Source organism: Motacilla alba, chromosome 13 (genome assembly GCF_015832195.1).
Source record: "Motacilla alba alba isolate MOTALB_02 chromosome 13, Motacilla_alba_V1.0_pri, whole genome shotgun sequence".
In the NCBI taxonomy this organism is placed as follows: Eukaryota; Metazoa; Chordata; class Aves; order Passeriformes; family Motacillidae; genus Motacilla; species Motacilla alba.
This window is the reverse complement of record NC_052028.1, coordinates 8,130,076-8,154,282: the sequence shown is the minus strand read 5'-3', so window position 1 is coordinate 8,154,282 and position 24,207 is coordinate 8,130,076. Positions and strand designations below refer to the sequence as shown.

The 24,207-nt window shown below is 41.8% G+C and overlaps 1 protein-coding gene across 8 annotated transcripts in view; it reads left to right on the top strand.

Moving 5' to 3' along the window:
• FSTL4 (follistatin like 4) overlaps positions 1–24,207 on the top strand; it is a 209,555-nt gene that overhangs the window by 101,127 nt on the left and 84,221 nt on the right. For all 8 annotated transcript variants that reach the window (XM_038149864.1, XM_038149863.1, XM_038149862.1 and 5 more), the window contains 2 exons: positions 10,730–10,920; positions 14,359–14,479. In XM_038149864.1, the coding sequence (XP_038005792.1) occupies positions 10,730–10,920; positions 14,359–14,479 (312 nt within the window). The remainder of the gene's footprint in view (positions 1–10,729; positions 10,921–14,358; positions 14,480–24,207) is intronic.

Genomic DNA, 24,207 nt, shown 5'->3' with positions numbered 1-24,207 from the left:
ATAGAAAGGTCCCAGCAGATCTGTTGTGCTGTGTTTATTCTGCTGTTTGTGTTTTGGCAGCACTTGAGGCTTAAAACCCATGCCAGGGACTCTCTAAAAGCATGGTGAGAACCTTATCTCAGAGCCTTTAAATGGATTGGACAGACATGGACAGGGAGAAGTTTGTAGATCAGTACAGACTGTTCCCACACCCCAAAACTCCCTGCTGACCTACACCTGTCCTCCAAATACTCCTTCATAGCCCATCAGAATGAAACTCTGCTGATCAGAGCTTTCCTGCCATTGCTGGTGGCCCAAAGGGTCAGCCCATGGAAAGAAACCTGTCATCCAACCATCCTTACAACAAAACCACAAGGAAATATGTGAAATTAATACCATGTAGTTAATTCTTGCCAAAAGCAGAGTGTTTAGTTTTACCACTCTGTACAGACTGAGTGTGGAGGTTCCTGGAGTGTCCCATTGTGTTGCCATGGAGCAGCACATGCAGCATCAGGGCTCTGGGATGAATGATTTGACCCCAGGAAGTACAAATCACACAAATGGAGATATCATACATAGTAGGTTACACAGTAGGTTTGCCTTTAATTACCTTTGATTTGCTGAAGTGATGAAACAGAAATTCAAGCCTGGATTTATAGAGAGCACCCTTGTTTTCAGGAGTGCTCCCCAGCTGTTTCTGTCTGGGAGTGTCTTTTCACAAAGAGGTCTGTTTACTTTTTTGTTGGTCGTTTTGTTTTGTTTTGTTTTCCAGATTGGAAAGCAGTATTTTGCAGTATCCCTTATGGTTTTGATTGAGAATCCTCAGCATCCACCTTGCACCTGCCCTGTCACCTCTCTTGTCTTATTTTCTTCTCTTTCTTACCCTTTATAAAAATCTCACTGTCTTCCCAGGCTCTTTCAATACCGTGTTTCTCAACCACTGAATTCATTATGCAGTTTGTTTTGGGATCTTAAGTAATTAGACATTCTTAAGCTATTTTTGTTGGTTTTGTTAAAAGCCCTCTATAAGATACATTTTCCTCTCCTGCTCCCCTCCTTCCTTGTCTGCATCTTAGGATGCCCCATCACTAAACATTAAGTTTGGCTTAATAGCATTTAAAACCAGAGCAATACAATCTGAAGACAAAATATAATTTAGAGAGAGTACACAACAGCCACAGAGAGTTGAGTGTGTGTGTGTGTAAGATCACATCTTTGTGGGGAGTAATAGATTTACAGCAGAGTGGGCTGTGTTTTGAGTAAATTAATCATTAGAAACAGACAGTTTCCAGCATAGGACTCATGCATAATTCACTCAGGATTTCTGTTATATTTACACTCACCTAGTAGTTGAGACAAGCAATATAGGAGTTATGAGATGTTTGCCTTGACTGCGTGGTGTTCCTTCATCTGCATTGATGTTCATGACATTGTTTCTTCCCTCTGGTTTGACAATAATTTTTAATTCTTAACACAAAAATAACAGCTAATACTCAGCAGGCAGCAAATATAATCAGTTTTTTTGCTTGTTTGCTTTTGTGCTTTCCCAGCCCAGACATTGCTGTTAGTTATGTCTTCTTTATGCTAAATAATTTCTGGGAATGCTGTCTGAGTGGATCTTTGGGAGAGATGTCTTGGTGGAATGAGAGCAATCATCCACCAAATCATCTAGAAATCCCTGGCTTGGGAATGTGTTTGGGCTCTCTGTGTGCAGTGCAGTATCACCTTGTAGTACCAGGAAGGGTCTGAGCCAGCTCAGGGGTGGGCACTCGATTTTGGAAAAGCCACTCACTGCTGACTAGAAGCCAAAGGTTCTTGCAAATATGGCCATGGCCATTTTGTTGCCAGCCACAGAAGGATAAAATTCCCAGAAAAGAGAAAACCCAGTCATTCAGAATGTGAGCTGCCTTGGTGAGAGCCATTGTGCCCCACAGCTCCTCAGAGAGGACAGGTGTAACATGAGATGAGCACAACAGCAGAGCAGACCTGGGAAGGTGATGTGGAATATGAGACTTACAGTTTGATGTACCAGATATATGTGTAACAAAATTCAGTGGATGGAAATTGAAGCTAAACAAATTAAAAATAAAATATGTTTGCCCACTGAGGCTAAGTAATCATTTGAAAAATTTGCTCTTTGATGCTTAAATTAGGGCTGGAAGCCTTCCTGGGTGGTGTGCTATAAAGCAAACAAATTATGGAGCTGCTGCAGGGAAAATCTTGTTGAACTTGGGGGCAGGAGGTCAGAGTGTGCACATATTCCCTCTTGGCTTTAAAAATCTATAAATCTGTGGCACACTGCCTAGGTGGTGATAGGCACTTGATAAATTACGTTTATTGTGTGTTTTCCCACCTGCAGGCTTCCTCCTGCCTCCCTCCCTGGGGCTGCTCCTGCTCCCTTCCAGGCAGGACACAAATCTAGAACTTGGCTTTGGACTCGGCAAACCAAGTTGTAATTCTTGGGCTTCCCAAGAAAAGCTGCAAATTCATCCACCTCTTTCTGTGCATTAGGAGCTGAGGCATACGATTCATTTAGCTTTATGCACTTTGGAAGGTAATTGTTTAAGGTAGGAATAGAGTTTTTGTTTATAGAACTGGGAATTAATATTCTCATGCTGTAAGTTTTTAATATATTTTTAAAACTCACAGAGTAATAGATCGGTGCTTTTTCTTGTAATAAAATGAAATATTGAAACAAATATACACTGAGGCAAGCTTTAACTCTTCCAGGTTGTAAATGTCTATTGTTTAATAGTATCTACTTCATGGCATATATTCCATTCCATTTCTGTGATAAATTTGGTGAGCTCCCAGTTGCTGCTAAATTATATATGGATACCTGATAAATGTACATCTTATTAGCTGAAACACATCCCTAAGATAAGCAAGTTAGTTTGGATTTTTATTGTTAATTGAATTTTTTCAGCAGAGGCAACTGAAGGATGTTCATGAATTTGCATGAAGTTAAACATCTGCTCCTCTTAGCAGGAACTGAACCAGAGTTTCACTTAACCTGTAAATTCAACTCAGGAATAAAACAGATACTCAGCCTTTGAGGGGCCTGGTTGTGTGTAAAGGAGGCAGGCAGGTAATGCTGTGAGGGAACAGGATGTAATTAGCAGCGTTGCCTTAATGTCACATCTGTGGTGTGTGGCTTCCTCTGTGCACAGAGATGGTCTTCAGTGATGTTTGGAGGCAGCAGAACCCTCCCTGTGTTATTATCAGGTGTTACAGGAGCACTGCAGTGGGGTTACGTGCAGTGTAATTGCTGCAGAACACAGCCTGGTGTTTTATAGGAAGCTTTCTCTGAATGATCAGAAGTTAAATGGCTGTTATCACTGATGTTTATATATTAAGATTTGGGTTAATTTCTCTTCATCCTAAATTGGTTTGCTCAGACTTCGCATACAATCGTGGAATCATTAAGGTCAGAAAAGACCTCCAATATCATAAAGTCCAACCTTCAGCCAAATATCCCCATTACCACTGTCCCATTGCAAAGTGCTACATCTGCTCATTTTCTGAGCTCTTCCAGGGATGATGACTCTGCCTCTTCCCTGAGCAGGTTTAACCACTCTTTCAATGGAGAATTTTTTCCTAATATCCAACCTGTAGTATTTACAGCCTATAACAATCATAGTTGGGAAGATTCAAAACTCACAGATATCTCTAAATTGGCAGAAATTGTCAATTCCAAAAAGGTTTCTTGATGTTTTCCTCCTGCAGCTGCACTTGCTCAGAGGAGTCTGTGTATGTAAATTGTTGAGAAAAGCAGTTATTTCCTTCTTTCCAACCACACAGGAAAATTGGGAGGAAAGTCCAGCCAAACTCTCCATGCATGGGCAGAAACAAGCAATTAAAGGAAGAGGAAGATAGATAGAAAGAGACAGGTAAAAAATTTGCATGGCAGAATGGGGATTTGCAAGGAGACCCCTGAAGAACTGAAGTCATCTTTAATTTTCCTGTCCCCATGTAAACTTGCTCTGTCAAGTCAAACAGGCCGTAATGCAGCAGATCATTGGGGTAAAGAGTTCACATAACGTCTCACTCAGGCTCAGCAGTCTGATCTTTTGGGACCCCATTTCCACTGTTCAGCCAACACTTTCATTTTGTATGTAGGAAAATGGGCTGGTGCTGATGAGGAATTTTGCCATAAATGGCACAAGAATTAAGGAGCTACACACAGAAATAAATTTATAACATTTTAGTTTAGTCATTTTCTGATCCTTCTAACAATGCCAGATAAAACCTGAGTGAAACATAGGAAAGGGCTGTTTTGAAAACAGAACTTTTTCTCCAACCCCTTTAATTTTGCTCAGAAATGTTATTTTCAGTAACTTTATCTTTTTTGCCCTATAGATACGGATGAGAAAACAAATCTCAGTGCTCTCATCTCCTGCACTGAATTTCTTCCTGGAGCTTGAAAACTGCCATAGGAACAGCTGAAAGTAGTCAGCATGGTCTGAGAGGATCTGTCAAATAAAATGACACCCCCAATGCCTCCTGCCTTAGAAATGACACTCTTCAGCCTGCTCCAAACTGCTCTTTATTGCCACATATGGTGGTGCTGAGGGGTTGCCTAGAAGATTAGTGCCACTGGAGTTCTCCCTTCGGTGGTGGGTTATTTGTACTGGGCTGTCATCATCCTCCCCCCTGGGGACAGTGAGCAGGAGCACTGTCCTACCGTGGTGGGTGGATTTCAGGCCAGTGATGGTGAGATCCAGGAGCCAAACGGGGCTGGCAGCTCTGCATGGGCTGCTGGGTTGTTATGTCCTATCTCAGCTGCAGGGATAACACACTGAGTCTAATCCTGTGTTGGGAGTGGCAGCACAGTTTCAGATTTTCAAGGGCTGGAGCCCAGATCTGAGAGCGTATGGACTGGGTGCCCGTGCTCCAGCTGTGTGGAGATGCCACTCAGGGGAAACTTCTGGAGAGTTTTTGAAGGGTCACAAAAAGTTTGAATCTCTTTGTATGCCTTGTGTGTTTCTTGATAATCACACACTCTTATACTCAGCCTGGATGCTAACGGCTGCACAGCTTCTCTCACGGATTTTAGGAAGAGCTGCAGGTGCCACCTGCCATTCTTGCAGCCCGTGTAGTTTTGCTGAAAAATAATTCAGGAGCCAGTGGGACTCAAATCCCCTAAAGACTTCTGTGTGTGTTCAGGCTCACATCTGCTGTCAGGTGATCTGCACACCAAGGTCTCAGAGATTGGTGCTCTGTAGGTGTTATCAGATCATTTTTGATATTTAAAGAAGTACTGACATTTTGAGTAATCATTGTATTGTAAGGCACCTTGCACGGTAATATTTCACTGGGAGATTAGTTTCCCCATCAAAGGAAGCTCTTTGCTTCCTCAGTTTATTTTTATTTTGTACCCTGCATTCCTTTGAAGGACACTTTCATCTCCAGCCTTGCCGCTCCTCTGTTATCTGCTTTTACTTAGAACTGGGTTGAAGATTGCTGTGGTATCCAAGTGTAAAAACCTGCAGCAATTCACAGAAACCAGGAGTAAAATTTTTAAAGAGGACAATTATTGAGGGAGCTGGATTAATGATCTGTCATCACAATTTAGCTACATTCACCACTGACCTTTCACAGGGAGGATGCTCTTGATAAATGTAGATCATTACTGAGTTCTGACATAAAAACATAATGGCATTCTGTGTTCCTTGGCAGGCTGATCAATATTTTATCTGCCAAAGCATGCAGAAGTGCTAAACAGGTTGAATTACGTGGCTGCTGCAAAACAGAGCAAGAAGCAGCATTGCTTGGAGTGAGCAGAGCGTGTAAATTTGACAGTTATTTGCCACATTTTAGCAATCACACCTTCATATCCTGGATTTTTCTTTTACTCTTCTTCTGTCTTATTGTTTTTCTTTCCCTGTCTTTTTTTTTATTTTTTTTTTTAATTCAAACAGTTCCAGGCTTCCCTGGGTTTAAAAATGTTCTAAACTGATAAGAAGGGTTTGTTTCATTGGAGATCTTCCCCAGCATGAAGAGGGAAATAATGGACTAGAATTGAAGAATCGGTTTAGGGCATGGCAGAATAGCAATTTCAGCTCATCCAGAATTTGAGTGGGTGTCTCTCTCTGTGTTGGTTCCCCAGCTGTGTGGTGGGGATGGTGCCTGAGCACACACAGGGGGTCAGCTGGCAGTACCACACAGACACCTGGAACACACGTGGTGGCATTTCTGATGTTTAGAAACAGGGCAGGGAAGGAGCACTTCAAAACCCATCTCTGAAAAGCAGGGGTGGTCAGCTAAAATCACAGAATCACGAAATCCTGAGTTAGAAGGAACCCACAACGATCATCAAGTCCAGCTCCTGGCTCTGCACAGGATAACCCCAGAAGTTCCACCATGTGCCTGAGGGTATTGTCCAAATGCTCCTTGAGTTCTGTCAGGCTTGGTGCTGTGACCATTCCCTGGGGAGCCTGTTCCTGTGTGCAAACACCCTCTGGGGAAAGAACCTTTTCTTAACATCCAACCTAAACCTCCTAATACGGGTTGCAATTGTGAGCAAAATCCAAGTCCCTGGGAAGCTCTAACAAGGAAACCAAGCTGAGAGACATCCATTAGCAAGACCTACCAAGGAGAGCAGCCTGAGATGAGATAAACTGCTAATGATGAGCTTGTGTTGCTGAGGAAACTGCTGGGGGCAGTCAGCAGAGAGAGAGAAGAGTGGGGATAAGTGAGAGGGCACACAGACAGCTTTTCTGACATTCTTTTTGCTTAACAGTCAGATTTGTAATACCTGGAAGAATAGAACCAGAGGTGGCAGAAGCCTGAAGAAACAGTATTTAGCAGATAAAGTTGGTAGATGCTTGGCACAGTGTAAGGAGATTACAGATGTCAGGACAGCAGGAGAGAGTGAGAGGGAAGGAGGGGAAATACAGAGCTTTGCTCTTCGAGACCTATAAACCAGCTCAGTGTCAGCAGTCTCTAAGGAACTTAGGTTAAAAGGTGCAATAATAATGCCTAGTAGTCGAGGGGAAGGATCTTTGCTGCAGGAGAATCTTGCTGTCTTTGGTATTGACTTTGCAGATGTTTTGAGTAGCCTGAATGTGTCCCCTCCACAACTTGGCTGAGCAGGTAGTGTCTTTTCTAGGATGCTCCTAGCATCCATGTCTGGTCACTGAAGTGCTTTGTTTTGTTTGAAATAAATAGCATTAGGTCTGGGTTGTGCAGCAGCACATCAGCTCAGATGTCCCCAAACACAGATAATTTCTGAGCTTTGGCGAGACTTAGTATAAAGTTATAGTTTCAGGTCAGAGTACTTCAACTGACCCGGAGAAGTCTTTCCTCTGTTCTTCTACTACAGTAAGAATAAGTATATAAATTATATATTTATATGCATATATATATATATATATATATATATATATATATATATATATACACACATATATATTACAGTTGTAGTGCATTTTTCTATCGATCTTTTGGTTCAGTCAAAGGAGGAAATTATCAATCTCACACCCTGGGACAGAACTTTATTGCTTTTACTTGTGTGCTGCTAAACAGCTCAGCACTGCTGGGCTCTGACCAACTGCTTCTGTGTCACTGCAGCCCTGAGATGTCTGGGATGTCAGGGAGAACATGCAAAGGTGTGAGACCCATGCAGTCTGTCACATCCACACTCTGGAGAGAGGCTTGGGATCCACTTCCAACAGAGCTGGAGAGTGTGATTTTCTCCAGAAGGAAGGGAAGGTATTGATTTGACAGGGGCTAGAAGCACCTTCTGACTTTCTGCCTGCAGCATATGTTAGCAACATGTGAAACTGGACTTATTTTTTTAAATAAGAGACATAATTGTCTTACTGCTGGTTTTCTTTGATGTGTTCACCATGGACTGGCCTTACCCTGCTGTGCAGGATGGGGGTCTGCTGGATCCATGACCCTGAACATAGCAACAGTGTGATGGGGAAAAATGTATTATGAGTTTATAGCAGGATTTGGGAATTGCTGCCAGCAGCTGTCACCAGCTCTGTCCTTCTGTGCTTTCCTTTATTTCACTCTTAGTGCCCATCACACTTGCCTGGAAGCTGCAGCATGGCTGTGACCCCCAGGGTAATGTGACCCCACACACACAATAAATAAATAAATGGGCGCATTTACCTTGGGCTGGCTTGCAGCCCAGATCAGCGTGTAGTTTCTCAAGAAAAGCAGTTTTGTGGTGGCTTTGTTTTCTGAGCATGGAAGAATCCAGGAGGGTTGTAATTCAGTGAAAGGAGATCACTGTCTCCTGGCTCACACCGTGCTTGAGGAAACTGGGGGGTTCAGCCTGAGAAAAGGAGGCAGGGGGACTTTCTCCCTCTCTGTAACTACTTGAAGGAAGTTGTAGCCAAGCGAGGGTCGATCTCTTCTCCCAAGTAGTAAATGACAGAATGAGATGAAATGGATGAAATGGCTTCAAGTTGTACCAGGGGAGGCTTAGGTTGAGGATTAGGAAAAAAATTTTTTTGGATTGACTCCATCCAGCTCAGAGTCCCCATCCCTGCAAGTGTGGAAAAAGCCCCATGTAGATGTGACACTTGGGTTACTGCTGAGGGAGGAAGGCTGGGAAAGCCTTGCCCAGGTAACAGCAAATATCTACAAAAAGAAGTCCTAGCTGCTGAAAGCAAACCTGGAGGTTGTAAAGTAAGAACTGCTTTGGCCTGTCGTTGTGGGGAGCACAAGGTAAGTGGGTCAGCCCACCCAGGTGTCACCATGTACATTGCCTGTAAATGTACATTTACACTGCTGGTGCTCACTAAAGGAAACCACAAAGCAGAAACAGAAATGGAAGAAAATTAAATCGTTTTCCCTGTCCTCATTAGCCCTAGATACATTTCTGGGATTAACTTTTGATTGAAAATAAAATTCCAGTTAAAAGAAAAAATATTATTGCAGTAGCTAAAACAGTATATAAACAGAATGGCTTGATTAAATGGATACAATAATCAGGTTTTCTCTTAAATAAGCTGGTGATGGAATGCAAAAACATATATACTGTCTTCACAAACCATGAAATGACATGGTTGGAAATAAAGGAGTCAAGAATAATAAGCACAACTAATAGTAGCTGAATAGCCTTGTTTTTTTCTGTAAAACAAGAATGATCCCTAGTGGGACCTAGTGCTTTTTGGAGGTTGTTTAGAGGGAAGGAAAAATTTATCAGCTGCTTAATATCCCTGAGCAGCAGGAAACTCTCCAAACTAGATGGGACTGAGTTCAGAGTAGGAAATAAGCCTTGTCTTGCAGTTCTTGTTCATGTAGCAGGAGGGCACTGACCTGACTGGTGAGCACATGTTCAGCCTCTGTGTCCTCTCTCACCTTCTCAGGTCATAATGCTTTTGAAGTTGTGAGCACAAAATATGAAGGGTGAAAAAAACCCTTGACAGTAGATGGGTTTGCTATCAGAGAAGTGCCTCCCACCTGGAATTTTAATTGGGTTTCAGTTGGAGTGGGACCAAGAGGTCCAAAATGTTGCAGCTCAGCAAGAAAGAGACAGGAACATTAATTGTCATTGTGCCAGAGTCTTCTGTTATTTTTCAGAGGAATAATCTTTAGAGTCTTTGGGGAGCTGATCTACAAGGGTATTGTCCCTTAAACTGAGGTGGGACCATGTTCTCTTAAATCTAAGATTAAATCTTAGATTTAATCCAACAGGATCAGTGATGGGATTTTTAAAAAAAAAGGTTTGTTTTACAGCCAGTATTGCTGAGAGTAAGGCTATTTACATTATAGGGAAGTTACATTATAGACATAAGGACATCTGAGGGGAACAGCTGGAGGTGCTGATGCTGTTGGTGGGGTGTGCTTGGTACCCACAGAGTGTGGGACAGCTGGAGCCTGAAGGTGCTCCAGGGTCTGCTCCAAGGCTCCTGCAAGGCACCAGCCACTGTGCTCTGCACTGAAGAGAACAGATTTGCACAGGAGGACAGCTGCCATTTCTCATTCTGCTGAGCTCATTTTGCCAGCCAACAGATGAGCAGAAAAGGGTTATAACATCTTGTACCACTTTGGGCATGTGGATGCATTTCCTTGAGGAGGGGAAGAGCTGTGGGAGAGCTGGATGCTGCAGGCACAGCATGAGCTTTCAGGGTCAGGAGGGTTCAATCTGATTTCTTCAGCCAAGCCAGAGTTGCTTCAGGGTGAGTGGCTTGAGGGCTTTTCCCTGATAACCTTTCTCCCTGGTCAGGGACAGGACAGTGTTTTTTCAGCCTGCAGTGGGGTGATGAGAGCAGGCACTAGTGACACCACAGCTGCAGGGGTTCCCCACAGCCCTGCACTCCTCACTGTCCTTCCTCTGGCCTTCTGCCTCCCCAGGCTGCCTCTGAGGATTCCCTGAAATCAGCCCTTGTTTGATACAGGGTGACAGTCTGAGGTACCAGTTACATTAGTGGAACTTTCTAAACATCAGCTTCCCCAGGTTTATTTTTTACTTTATGGGATAAATTTATTCATATAGAAAAGCACAGAACCAATTTAATATTTGTGGGAGTTACAAAACTGAGTGTGGCTGTCTGTAACTGAAGCCCTATAAAATCTGGAAGGTAACATGCTGGAGAGTATCCCTGACAGCAGGATTTAGAAAATCTGCCAGCTATTACAAAAGATAATGACCACAGGAGCTCCTCAAGTGCAGAGCCGAGTGGAGCTGAATATGCAGACATATGTGCCTGATTTTTCGTTTTAGGACCTCAGTCCTTTGCAAAGATCAAGGTAAATGCACATGGTCCAGTAATGCTGTGTTATCTCTCAGGGGACAGCTGCACGATGGCAGACTACAGCCGGCTGAAGAGCGTCCTGCTGGAGCTGCAGGCTCGCCGGCAGAGCCCGCCCAGCAGCCTGGCCAAGGACAGCGCGGCCCAGAAGCGCTTCCTCATTGAAGAGCTCTTTAAGCACTTGGATCTGAACAGTGACGGGCATCTCAGCAGCTCTGAACTGGCTCAGGTAGGTTTGTTGTTCGGTGAGAATGGAATTATAAAGTGGATTTTCATTCAAGGTGTGAATTGAATGTAACACAGCAGCACTCAGGTGGGAATGGTCGTTTGTACCTGTCCAGTCAGCAGCAAGTAAAGGAGGGAAATCTAACACAGTCAGTGAGTCTCTCTGCATCTCCCAGGGGTCAGCGTTGTCTCAAGCATTTGAAGCTCATCTCCAAACAAAAAACATGGCAGTTTTCCAGCCCCATCCACACTCTTCAAAATAGATTATAATCCTGCCACGTCCACGCTCCTCAAAATAGATTATAATCCTTGCTCTGCTAACTGACATCTTCTGAAGTATTTCCAGTTAGCCAGCTTGGGGAGAATCAATTTTGATTTTTTAGGTGCATGTAAGTTAGGCAGCAATCTCTCAATTCTTCTCCCTGCCTTCTGGACTGTGCATTAGCATAGAGTAATGTGACAGCAAAGTTGGGATGTTTGTCGACAGGTATATTGTCCTAAAGTCCCTGGGCAGATGCTGAAATGTGGATTAGCAGAAATTGATAGAAAAGGTAAGAGCTTGAAAAAACAATTATTTCTAATTTCAGGCATGCTGTGCTGTTGGAATTCATGTCCTGGGTAAAGTGAATCAAACAGCCATCCTGGGCACTCAACCTGGATTCTCTGTGTCCTCAACTTGCTCTTTGTACATGCATACCTGGGAAAAAACAGTCCTGTAAAATGTCTTTCCATTCCATTATGTCATCCATGAGAAGAATTAGAAGCAAATGCCTTCTAAGAGCCCTTTGGAAGCCAGTCCTATCTAGGACCTATTCCAATTTCCAAAGCTGTTCCTTCATAGAATTATGGAATGGTTTGGGTGGGAAGAGGAACCTTAAAGCTGACCTCATTCCACCCCCTGCCATGGGCAGGGACACCTGCCACTAGACCAGGTTGTTCAGAGTAAGTTCTCCCTTGAGTGTCTCATCTGCTCTCTTACTTCCCAGGGAACACATGTGTTTTGCAGGCACGAGCCTGCTCCTCCCTGAGCTCACTCCTCTCCAGGACAGTTTGTGCTGCATTTTAGTCCTCAGGCTGTTGACAGGATGCTTCATCCTTTCCACACAATGCAAAGTGTCAGCATAAATTCCCTTAGATCTCAGGGCTATGAATATATGCAATATTTCTTCTGAAGGCAATGATTTTTTTCATGAAGACATGGTAGCTATAAGAAAACACTTTTATCGGAATTCAAAGCCAGATTTTACATAGTGGCATCTAAGTGTCTGTTCTATTGTCCATTTTTTTTGCCCTTTTTATGAAACTTATTTTATTAGGATTTTAAAACTCTCGTGAAAATAAAGGTTTGGCAGCCTGCAAGCAATTGTTATTGCAGAGGAGCTCAGGCAGTGCTGTAAGGTCTGCCTCAAAGTTCCTCTGGGCTTTGTTTCAGATGTGCCTGGAGGCCAGGTCTCTCTCACAAGGGCAAACACAGATATTGGCTACTTTTATTTTAATTCTTCCCACTGTTACCAAAATCAGAAAATGTGCCTGAACATCTGGAGCACACTACAGTTTGATGGACCAGAATAAGTTCAGCCTCAGCCAGGAGCCCTCTCACCCAACCATTCTCCATGCAATCTGGCCACCAGCATGGCTGAGGTGACAGTGGGATCACCTCTCAAAAGACAAAGAAATGCCTGTTAATGCCCAATTTAGATAAACCACGAGTGCTTTTAATCCTGAGCTGAGTGGCTCTGGTCTTAGACTCCTTGGTGGCAGCATGGCTGAGTCCCAGCCCGGCTGGGGACACATCTGGGGGCAGCTCTGGGCTCTCACAGCAACAGGATTCACAGTTTATTTGTAGCATGCCAATTCTTTATTTTTCTCTTTAAGAAGATGATTTTTATATGCTCTTACAAGACTGGTTTATCCACCCAGCTTTCAAGGGACATTTTTTTTTAGGTAATGAGCAATTTTTAATTACCCAGGTAATAGTCTTAACAGAACTGTTCTTACCTCTTTCTTAGGTAGATTTGTAATTGATTTGCATTAGCTCTCTATTTTGAAGCTCTCTGCAACTTTAAATTTCCCCCAAAGATGGGAATTTCATTGCCCATGGGCAGAGGAAGCTGAGCTGAACGTGATGCAGTGAGATCTTGTTCCTTCTGACTGCTGGATGAGCTAGTGCTGTGCCTTTGCTTTGTTTTATTTAAAAGAAAATAGTCCCTCGAGCACTAAAACTTTGTCTGCAAGCAAAAACTCAAGGCAGGTGACTTGCACTGCTGCAGTAAAAAGTGATTTTTAAGACCTGGAAGTGGATCTTTAGGAGGCTCATTGCAGAGGGAGTCACCCCAAAGCAGAGTCTCTCCAGGGGGGATGGTCCTTCATCGATTCAGCCCCCATTTGTATGTTCTCATAACAAAATTGCTTTCAGCAAAACAAAGGCAACAGATGGCCCATCCCCTTCTATTTAGAGCTGGTTTGCCTCCTGTCTGCTGGTAGACCCTATCAATATTTTCCCTCTGGACCCAACAGTGAAATTGCCATGTAGTTTTGCAACCATGGAGATATAAGGCTACTAACAATGGTGGTAATTGGAATATTATTTCCATTTGAATCTTTAATGTATTTTAAAGTCAGATTCATAAATCTATTAAGTGTGTAACAGCAGAAGTGTTTTCCACTGTTTTTTTTCCTGATGTTAAATCAAAAGGACTAGTAAAAACTTGTCAGTCTTATGAAAAGTTAATCAATTTTCTATACAAAGGGTAGACAGAGGGAAATTTCCATCTTTAGAGGATTGATCTTGGAAGTTATGGTTGATCTCACTTTTATTGAATATTTTTTACTTGCTAGGTGAAGGGTCATTTTTTTAGGATTATTACTTTAAATTGCTTCAACATAATGGGTCAAGACTAGAATAGTAAATAAAAGAATCCCTGGCCTACAGGAAAAAGCTTTCCTGTCTGGAAGATGCAACAGTTCAGCAGTTTTCTTCATGTTCTACAATAAATTCAGAGAACCCAAATGAAATGCTGAAAAAACAAAAGAAGCAAACTGTCAGGGGTTGGAAAAGCACATCAGTGTTGAGTACAATCCACTGTTGCCTGTTCTAGTCCTAAAATCAGGGCATACAATTTTGTCCCTACTTACAGAGGAGAAAGGAGAAGCAGACTTTCCTTTTTCCCCGTTGAATGTTTATTTTTCAGTCCGTTTTCAAAACGAAAATGCATTTCTGTGCTGCTGGTAAAGGAAGGGGCTCTTTGGTCCATGGTCCATGAAGTGCTGCAGGAATGCGAATATCTCGATAGAAAGCAAATCTATAATGACAGATATGGCAATCTGTCTATTATCTATCTGTGTCCCCAAAGGTCATTTCATGGAAAATCTGCCAGGTGAGCCAGGCCAGCAGTGTGTAGCATTGCATTACATGTGAGGTTTCCTGTTCTCTTTGCTGCAGTTGATGAAGAAGGAGGACGTGGAGGAGGATTTACTGGGCTGTACACTTGAAGACCTTCTCCAGTTTGATGATTACAATAACGACGGGCACCTGACCCTGCAGGAGCTCTACACAGCCTTCCGTGAGTCCCTGCTTTGGTCTGTCCTGGCTGTTTAAAGCATGGCAGTATCTGTGAGGGCACTGTTGTCTTCCTGATGTGGTCAGCCAAGATGATCCCTTTTTTGTCTTTAATGCCATGAAAACACTTTGGAAGGCTTGTTTCCAAGGTGTCTGTGCTCCACAGCGTGGAGCAGGAGGTTGGTGCAGGTGTGTAAAGTTTATTGTTTTCTTCTGTGTCTTCTTGTGCTTCTTGTTGATGGCAAGGGAGAGATGGTGGTCTGGCCAAGGTCTTTAGACGTGAGTACGTGGTTTGATTAACCCTAAAGAAAGAAGATGGAAACCTATGCAAAGCTCCTGTGGTAATACAAGTTAGTTTGCTGTGGGGAAGGTGTTCACTGACTATTTTGCCTGGGAATTATGTTTTCTACATTTTGTTTCCATGTTAATGAGTGTATTAGAGTGTGCAATCGTAATACAAATCTCAGCATCCTGTGCAAGGATCTGGGGATCACAGAGCTGCTTAAACAGTGGGATATAATAAATACTTCTGTTATCCCATTTATCTTCATAAATTTATGTTCTTGCTTTAAGTTAAGCCTTTGTTGAAGTCCTTCCCTGGAAAGGGCCCACACTGTCTCCTTCATCTGGGTGATAGGAAGTTGTATTGTTGCCTGTTCCTTTGGGATACTAAAGAAAAAGGGAAATGGGCAGGGTTATTCAGTAACCAGGATAGTGAGCTACAGAGAACTTGGGTGCGGTTAAGACATCGTGGCTAAAACTGAATCAGGATTCAACCATTGACTCTGTTGAGTGCAGGGAAGGGTCAATAACAAGCTGGTTACCTCTTCAGCAGAATTCTTTTCTAAAGAGAGTAATGTCTGTTTTCTTGCTTTACAGCTTTTCACTGAAAAAACCCAATTTAGATAATAATCACGGAATGGTTTGGGTTGGGAGGGACCTTAAAGATTATCAAGTTCCATCCCCCTGCCATGGGCAGGGACACCTGGCACTAGACCAGGTCACTCCCATCCCTATGCAGCTTGGCTTTGAACACTTCCAGGGATGGGGCGGCCACAGCTGCTCTGGGCAGCCTGTGCCAGGGCCTCCCCACCCTCACAGGGAGGGATTTCTTCATAAAATATCCAGTCTAGCCCTGCCTTCTGTCAGTTTGAAGCCATTCCCCCTTGTCCTATCATGCCATGCCCTTGTCAAAAGTCCCTCTTCACCTCTCCTTTAGGCAGCCTTTAAGTATTGGAAGGTGTTTAAAGTGCTTTAAGATTAGCCACAGATTGTCACCATGGACCTGTTTGAACCACACATGCATTTAATGCAACACAGCAGATATACAGTAAAACATAAAATCTCATACATTAAGAAGGCATAAAGTGTATTAATCCAGCTATAAAGGCTTGACATGCACTTTTTGGGAGCATATTTAGATCAATGGGTTCTCAAAGTCACATCAACTTAAACCTAAATTCCAAGAATTATTTTTATGGGTTTTGGTTCAGGGAATTTTAAGTAGGCAATGAAAATAAGACAAGTACAAAATATTAACCAATTAATAGCAATAATATTGATAAACTGCACAATTATCATAACAAAACACAAGGTGTAACAATGACTGTTTGTCAGAGGAATTTTGTATCTGAACAGAATTGCTCATCAACTGAAGCTGAAAACTAGACTGACTTCTCCATTTTCAGTTTTCCCAGAATCCTGACTTTTATCAAGAGCAGGTAATGGCTCACCAGCTTTTAATTTAAAAGCAAAGTTAATTGTTTGCAACTTTTGAAATTTTGGGGAACCTGAAAGCAAATTTAGTGCCTGGTTGAAGTATATTTTTTCCCTTTGCTTTATTAAATGATGTAGGAAAAAATACTTTAAACACTTAAGGGCACACTTTGGTTTATGAAAATTTTGTTTATCAGATTTCTGCTTTGTTATGAGTCAGAATTTGGCTTGCAGCACTAGTTTAAAGGTACATCAAATTGCATCCTGAACATTTCCCCTATTTTTTGTCTATTAGAGAGATCCTTTTGTTGCTTGAAGTTCACCCAAGCCATGAATTGTGGCTGCCACAGTCTGGCAGCAAGGTATGGGCACGGCTGCACAGCAAGCTGAGTAACACAATTACCAGAATTCAGTGACATCAGAAACTCTCAATCTAATTTATCCTCTCAAAAACTGTCACATCTGTTTTGGTGCTCTGTGCTCTGGTGGAGTGTCGCAGTGTTGGAAAGGTTGGAAAATGACCTTGCTAATGTGAAGAGCTTCCCAATCTGACATTCTTATGCTGTGTTCTAAGTTGTATTTCATTTTAGAGAGTCTTGTAGCCTTGTTGTAACTCACAGAGCCACAAAATAGCCTCTTTCTCTCACTCCATGTGTGTCTCCTGCTTTCCCTTGATCCATTCTTTCTCTCTAAGACCTTCAGGGACCCAAAAGTTACTTTTCTTCCCCATCGTGTTCATCATCTGTAAATAAATGAAAAATGCGTGGATGAGAGAAATACAGAGTCGTACATTTTCTGAAATGGGGTTTTGCCAGTACAAGTACTACATCTAATGGGTGCTATTTTTAATCATAACTTCTAACCATGCTAATAATTGTCATGTGCATTTTAATGCACAGTATTGCATTATGGACAGAAATAGTGGCCTTCCTTCTAAACCTACCATCTTTCTTCTGGTTTTCTGGAAGTTCTTTTGTTCCTTAATCCCAAGAACAGAACTATTAAGCATTTTCTTGCATCCATGAGGACGACTTGAAATATCTGTTAACACAGGATTAAAGTGTCAACTTTCAAATTGCCTTAATCATACACAAGTAGTGCATGAGACAGATGAAACACTCTCCTGGCAGCTCTGGTGAGAACCACTTGTAGGTGTCTTCTAATTCCTCATTAATAAATTTTTATTAGATAAGGAGTCTCAGGACCATAATTAAAAAAAAAAAAATTTGATGTGATGATCTTGAGATTTTTCACGCGCCAAAAATGGAGTACTAGAAAGATTATTTGTCTGTTGTCTTTTCTTTAAGTTGTCACAAAGATTCAATACATGACTAATAAATGAAAGGCTTAGATGTCATAAGAGCTAAAGCAATTCATGCATCTAATTAATCAGCACAGAGATAGCCTGGTGAGTTGGCAAGCACATCACCCAGCTGAGTCATACTTTTAAGAATGCTCAGATGGGTAGTTTTTGGATAAAACTTCTGGCACTGTATCTGACTGGAGGTCATTAAAATTAGGCATGACACTTCTGGCATTCCTGTTGTCTTCCCTAATGGGCAAGTGGCAGGTTGGCAGATGTGAAAGCCCAACTTAAGAAAAAAAGTCTGTGTAATCTTCTAGATCTGTATCCTCATCATCATCATCATCATCAATATGGACAGGTCAATTTGTAATACAGATAAGTGAGGGAGAGGGAAAAGATGCATTCCATCAAAATGCCTTTATCCTGTCAACACTGTTTAGCTAATAAGGAGTTATTAAACCAATAATAAAATCCCCATAAATTCTAGATCATGGCCCATTAAAGTACTTTCTGATGTCATAGCTGGACCAAAACAACCTACAAAGGAAGTTTGAAAGAAAAATACTGATTTGTTATTTTTCAGTCCAGTCGTTATTTGCCATGGTTTGTTGCATATAAGTTACATGTAGACAGAAAATTGCTGTTTCTGTAAGATGAGAGGCATGTCATCTATGCATACATTGCTATATAAAGAACACAAGTAGGGACATTTTTCATGCAGGAATGAATGCAGCAGCAGCTGCAGGATTAATGTGCTCTTCTCTTAACTCCAATTAAGGAGTATAAGACAATGTTTTTCTTTACTCCCTGATTCTGTTTTAGGTCAAATCTTCCTTTTTTAGTATGTCCTTAATATTAAGCAAAAAAGCACAAGGAAGAAGTATGAAAATGTAGATGTACACACTTTCAGCAGGTCAGGGAAATGCTGGATAACAGCCAGGGAGGGTGGATGTTGCCAGCCCCAGGCCCTGGGGCTCTTCCAGCACCACCACCAGGGGCTGGGAAGCCAGATGGAATTTGAATGAGCTGGGTGAAAAAATGAATTTGAGAGCCTGGGCTGGGCATAGGTGTCAGGTAAATCACTGCCAATGCAGAGAAGCAGTGTTGGACTGGCTCCAGATTTACTGCAGTGATCCTAAAATCTCCAGGAGTTGTACTCTCCACAGCCGTGTGGTGTGGAGAAGGGAGCAATCCATTCCTGACTCTTCCACCATCCTCCAGAGACTCATTAGAAGTGTGGAGTAGAAAGACAGATTTATTTTTGAGTTGTGCATGTTTCTGATTCACTAGAAACTACTTTAGGGCAGAGCTTTTAATTGTCCCAAAATTGTGGGGATTGTTGCTGACTGGGAAAAAACAAAGCTCTCCATTGAGAAACAGGGAATGAAATGTAAAAAGAGGCTTGCAGGGCCAAGTGGGAGAGGAAGGTGTTGAGTGAGGAAGAAGCTTTCAGCAGGGTATCTGCTCTTGGTAGATATAGCAGCATATCTAACTCTATGGTCTCATAATAAACAAGGTGATAATGGTGAATAAATACTGTTTGAGACAAACAGATACCCCTATTTGCTCTATGTGTGTGTGTGTGTGTGTGTGTATGTGTGTATGTGTGTGTATGTATATGCACTCCACACACGTGTGGCAAGCCAGCTGTTTCAGCAGCAATTGCACCTGGAAATTCCACGTTCAGATGAAGTGTTTATTCACAAATTCATCAAGCTGTTCTTGATGGCACAGCACCTACAGTCAGGTATTTGTTGCTGTTTCCTTCCAGCTGGATTGGTCAAGCCCAGATAATTACATTGAACAAGTATATTGTGAGATAAAATGTTTTGCTTGCAGTGTTTTCTTAAGCAATGTTGTAGCAGCAGTTATCTACAGAATCAAATCATAGTCCTGAAATATTGACAGTTTGTGCCCCACGCTCTGCCTCTCCTGCTGTCATCTCCCTGGTATGTGATTTTTCTTTCATGTTGCTGCAGATATTGGTACAAACTTGGAAATAATTCATTAGCTTACCAGCATTGATTGCTTCTGTGAGTGATGTGATTCCCAACTTCAAACACGGCTGGGCAAGCAGGGGAGCAACGGCCTCTGCTTTTGGTTTGATGTGGTGTTAGAGGAGCTACTCAGGAAAGAAATGAGGTTTCCTTTAGCTGGCCAAAGCAGCCCATTCTTGATTGCCTCGAGGAATGGTGTGCAGATGTGTTACTGAGGATGATGAAGGCAACTTTAGTAGTACTAGTAGTAATAATATTGTTGTTGTTATTGTAACTATTATTATTATGGTTATTAGTATATTGATATTATTTTAGTAATGCAATCTTATAACAGAAACAAAACTAAAAAGATAAAAAAAGTCATGGGGAAAAGCAGAAATAGAAAACAATTTGGCTTGATTCCTGCAGGAAGTGCCAAGAGGCTGAACAGGGATGACAGAAAAAGCCAACAAGCACCCAAGCCACTGCAACAGCACTTTGTCACCAGCATTACCATGGCTGAGCCATGACATCATGCTGGATTTTTAGGCATTTTGAGGATGGAGCTGGTGTGTGTTGGAGGCAGACACAGCAGCTCAGCACAGGGGAGGGTGCCCAAAGACTCGTGAGTGGGCAGGGTTGAGCTCTGGGCACGTGCTCAAGGATGGAGGTGCCTTTGATCAGCTCCTGAGATCTCCCTGCTCAATATGTTTTGACTTTAGATCGTTTTCAGAAGCACCTAACTTCTTCTCTCGCTCTTAGATACAGTGTAAGATGCTTGGCTTGAGCACTAGGAATGATCCTGCTGCACCTGGAAATGTAATTTTTGTCTGGTAGGATGCCTCAGCTGGGGATTTCACAGTGAGTTCATCTGTACTGCATTTTAGTGGGCAGCTACTTCTTGAATGTTGAAAATTTTCTTGCTTGGATTTTCTTTTTTTTCTTTCCCTTGCTATCAAAGAAACACATTCTGCAAAGAAAAAAAAAGTTGATTTCTTTTTCTGTCTCTCCTTTAAAGCTCTTCTCATTGTGAAAACTTTTTGCACTTGAAGTCTAAAATATATCTCAGGGCTCCAGCAAAGTGCCCTGCATTGTTTGCAGCTCCACAAAACAGCTGTCAGAATCAGGTTTGTCGTGTAGTCTCAATTGTTTTGCTGCATGTGGAACAAAGCAAAATGTATCTTCTCAGAAAAAGCAAAAAATCAGAATTAATTTTTAGCAAGAAAGACAAGTTTAATCTAAGCAAAAAGGTTTCAAAAGCTAAAATGTGGTTCCAGAGAAAAAGTTAAAAGTGCTCAGATCAAGAATAATTATGTTCTATGTGGATGCATGCTTGCCAGTGGAGAGAGGGACGTGGTTTTGCCTTGGGCTAAAAAGAGAAATGTTTCCATGTTCAGATCAGACATTAAGTCATTTAATCAGGGCTGCTGCTCAGCTTTCTACTATACCCACTTTATATATTTTGGCATTATGTCTTCAATATAGAGAGCCTCCTCAACTAAAATTTTAGCAGAATTAATGGTAAACATAGATGTGGTTAGAAGGATTGTGTTTTCATGTCAAGAATAGAGGCCAGATTTTTTCATGGAAATCCAGGGAGGCTGCCTGGCGCTGGTTTGGCTGTTCCCATGTCAGATCCCACCCACTCAGGTGTCAATTGCCAAACTCCAGTGTTTTTTCCAATAGGGAAGCACAGAATTGTTTGGACTGGGAGGGACCTTAACTTCATCCTGTCCTAACCCCCTGCCACAGGGACCTCTTCCACTACAAGAGGGTTCTCCAAGCCCCATCCAACTTTGAGCATTTCCAGGGACGGGACTGGGCAACCTGTGCCAGGGCCTCACCACCCTCACAGGAAAGAATTTCTTCCTATTATCTAATCTAAAGGCAGGATCTTTCATTTAAAGCCATTCCCCCTCATTCATATCTCTCATTTCCAAAGATACCATCTGTAAAATGTCAACAGTCTTAAAGTGCAACGACTGAATAAGAGAAAGTGATTTAATTACAAGTTGTTATTGGAAATCTATTGTCTACAAATTGCAAAGAAAACTCACTGGAAGACAATGTACTGTTGATCTTAAAATGTTTTTCAGGGTGCATTGATTTGTTAATCTTGGTTTTAAATGCAAGAAATTGCCATGTGGAGTAGTGCTTCAGAGGTGATGTAGTACAAACCATATCAAATGTCTACACGCACTCTAGCAGGACTAGAATATTTAAATATTTATAAGTATTTATGAGTGACTCGCTGGCGCATAAACCCAGCAAATACCATTACTCAAAAAATTATTTGATCTGCGCTGGCAGTGTTCACTGAAGCACTGTCACATGCACAAATAATAGTATTTTGGGTTACTTGCAAACACAAAATTATGTCAGTGAAGAGCAAATATTGCTGAAGTCATAGAATGGCTGACATTCCTAGACACATGTTGAGTCACCACCAAGCATTAAACAAATGTGTAGCTGTGGCACCTGGGGACATGGTTCAGTGGTGGCCTTGGCAGTGCTGGGGTAAAAGTTGGACTTAAGGAGTTTAGGAGGCTTTTCCAACATAAATGATTCTGTGATTCTCTGCGCACCTTCAAGTCATGTAGTTAGGGGTCTAAAAAGTATAATTTTCATTTTCTATGAGCTGGGAATGAAGAATTGCAGGAGTTCCTATGACTTCCTTATGGTCCTGCAAAACCAGTGGCCATTTCTGAATGAAGATTGGACCCAAACTTTGTGTTGTTTTGGTTTTGGTTGTTTGTTTGTTGTTGGTTTTTTTTACTTTTTAGTTATATTCTGTCTTTCTGATGAATTTTTGAAGCAAATGCAATAATTGCATGAAGCAAAAATGACTTTTTGTTAAAAATGGGCAGAATTACAGTTACAATGCCTAAGACTTTACATGATACAGTGGGATCCTCAGCAAGATCTTGTTTTATTATATACAGTCCAGAACATTTTAGCTGCAGTTTCCTCTTCTTTCTTGTTTTCTCTCATTGTATTTCCAAGTGGGTAATTGCTAGAGTTTTATTTTTCTTTCAAAATCTGCCTTCATCTGAGGAGAGCTGCTGTGAATGGTCTCTCTGCCTCTACAGGCACCTCATGGATGCTTTGAATTGCTTCTCCATTTTCATGTTCTTCATCTTTTCTTCCACTGGTTCAGCAGATTCATGGCTTGTAAGGCCAAAAAAAATTTCATGATACATAAAAAAAATATTACCTAACACAGCCTCAGTCCAACCAGAGTAGGTGCAGAGGGTAAAACTTCATTTATTACCCCTCCCCTCCCATGTTACCTTCCTCATCATCCAGGCAGGGATCATGTTGCTGTTGTTTTGTCCCTTACTGAACCTTTTCCCAGGATTAGTGACCTCATCGGTTCCCTTTTTGAATGGATTCCTCTGAGAAATGCTTTTAGGGATCTGTCCATCAGCCAGTTCTTAGTTCATTTAGGACAGATTTTATTGACACTGTACAGCACTACGGAGCTGCAGTGCTAATTTTGTAATCAAAATGCCAGAGCAGCCATCAGAAAATTATTGAGTACAGTACATATTCCCAGTGCAGTGATACAATTTATGGAGAGCCACAGCTGAGATGTTTTTATTTCATGTTCTTCACAGGAGAAAATCTCCTTGACAAATCCAGGATGCCCAGATAGAAACTTAAAAAAAAAATTATAGCAGTAGAAAATTGAACTAAGCTGAACTGAAAGGTTGATTCTGCTTTAATACTTCCAAAAAGAATTAAAAAGGGTTCTAGCCTTTAGAAAAAAAATAGAAAGCTTCAGAGATGCTTCAGTGGCATCAGGATTTGAGGTGAAACTCAGCTGTTGCTAATATCTTTCTTTAGCACCACCCTAAAAAACTCATTCTCAAGATTCCTGATGATCAAAATTTCAGAAAGAATATCAGGAGCCACCCATACACACGAGTAAGGGCAAGCTCAGCCCTGCTGTGCCTCTCAAGCACTGTTCCTGATGCCAGCTTCTTCAGCTGCAATACATAAAATTCAGCTGCAGAATTTTTGTTTCTCTTTTTGCAAACAAGTACAGGCACTACTGAACTCATGTTTTATGCCACTCTTGGATTCCTGTAGCTTTCACCTCAGTTCAGACACTGAAATTCCAGCAGTGTTATTTGAAACTTGCTGCTTAGAGAAGTAATTTGTGGCCATGATTTAACAGAAGAAGAAAAAAAAAGGAAATATGCTAAGTATATGTCTGTTTATAATTTGTCATTCTGTTCATCATACAAATCTGAATAATGTACTTCTAAAGATCACAGGTCCTGTTCTGGACACTTGGAATGGTGTCCTGCTCTGTGGCCAGCTGAAACCCAGCGTTGAGTAGTAGCACCATATACTACAGCCCCAAAAATTGCAGGGAGTGTGGGAATGTAGAGGGTGATGGAACAGGGACTGGAAATGACAATGATTACACAGCAAAACACCAAAAAAGGGGGAGGGGTGTGGGAAGAAAATAAAAGTATCCTCACCCTGGGATTTCATAGGGAATATATACACCCTTTAAATATGAAATTAAATGAGAGAAATGAGAGTTTGAAAGACCAGGGTAACATTTCAAATACCCTTTCAGACTGTATTTTGACATGAACTGTGTTTCACAGGGTTCTCCCATATCCTGATTTCCTGTATTGTCAGGGTAGGGCTCTGGTCTGATGGATTGGCTGCTGGAACTGCTTTCAGGTACAGACTGATTTTGAAGGTTTTCCTGAAAGA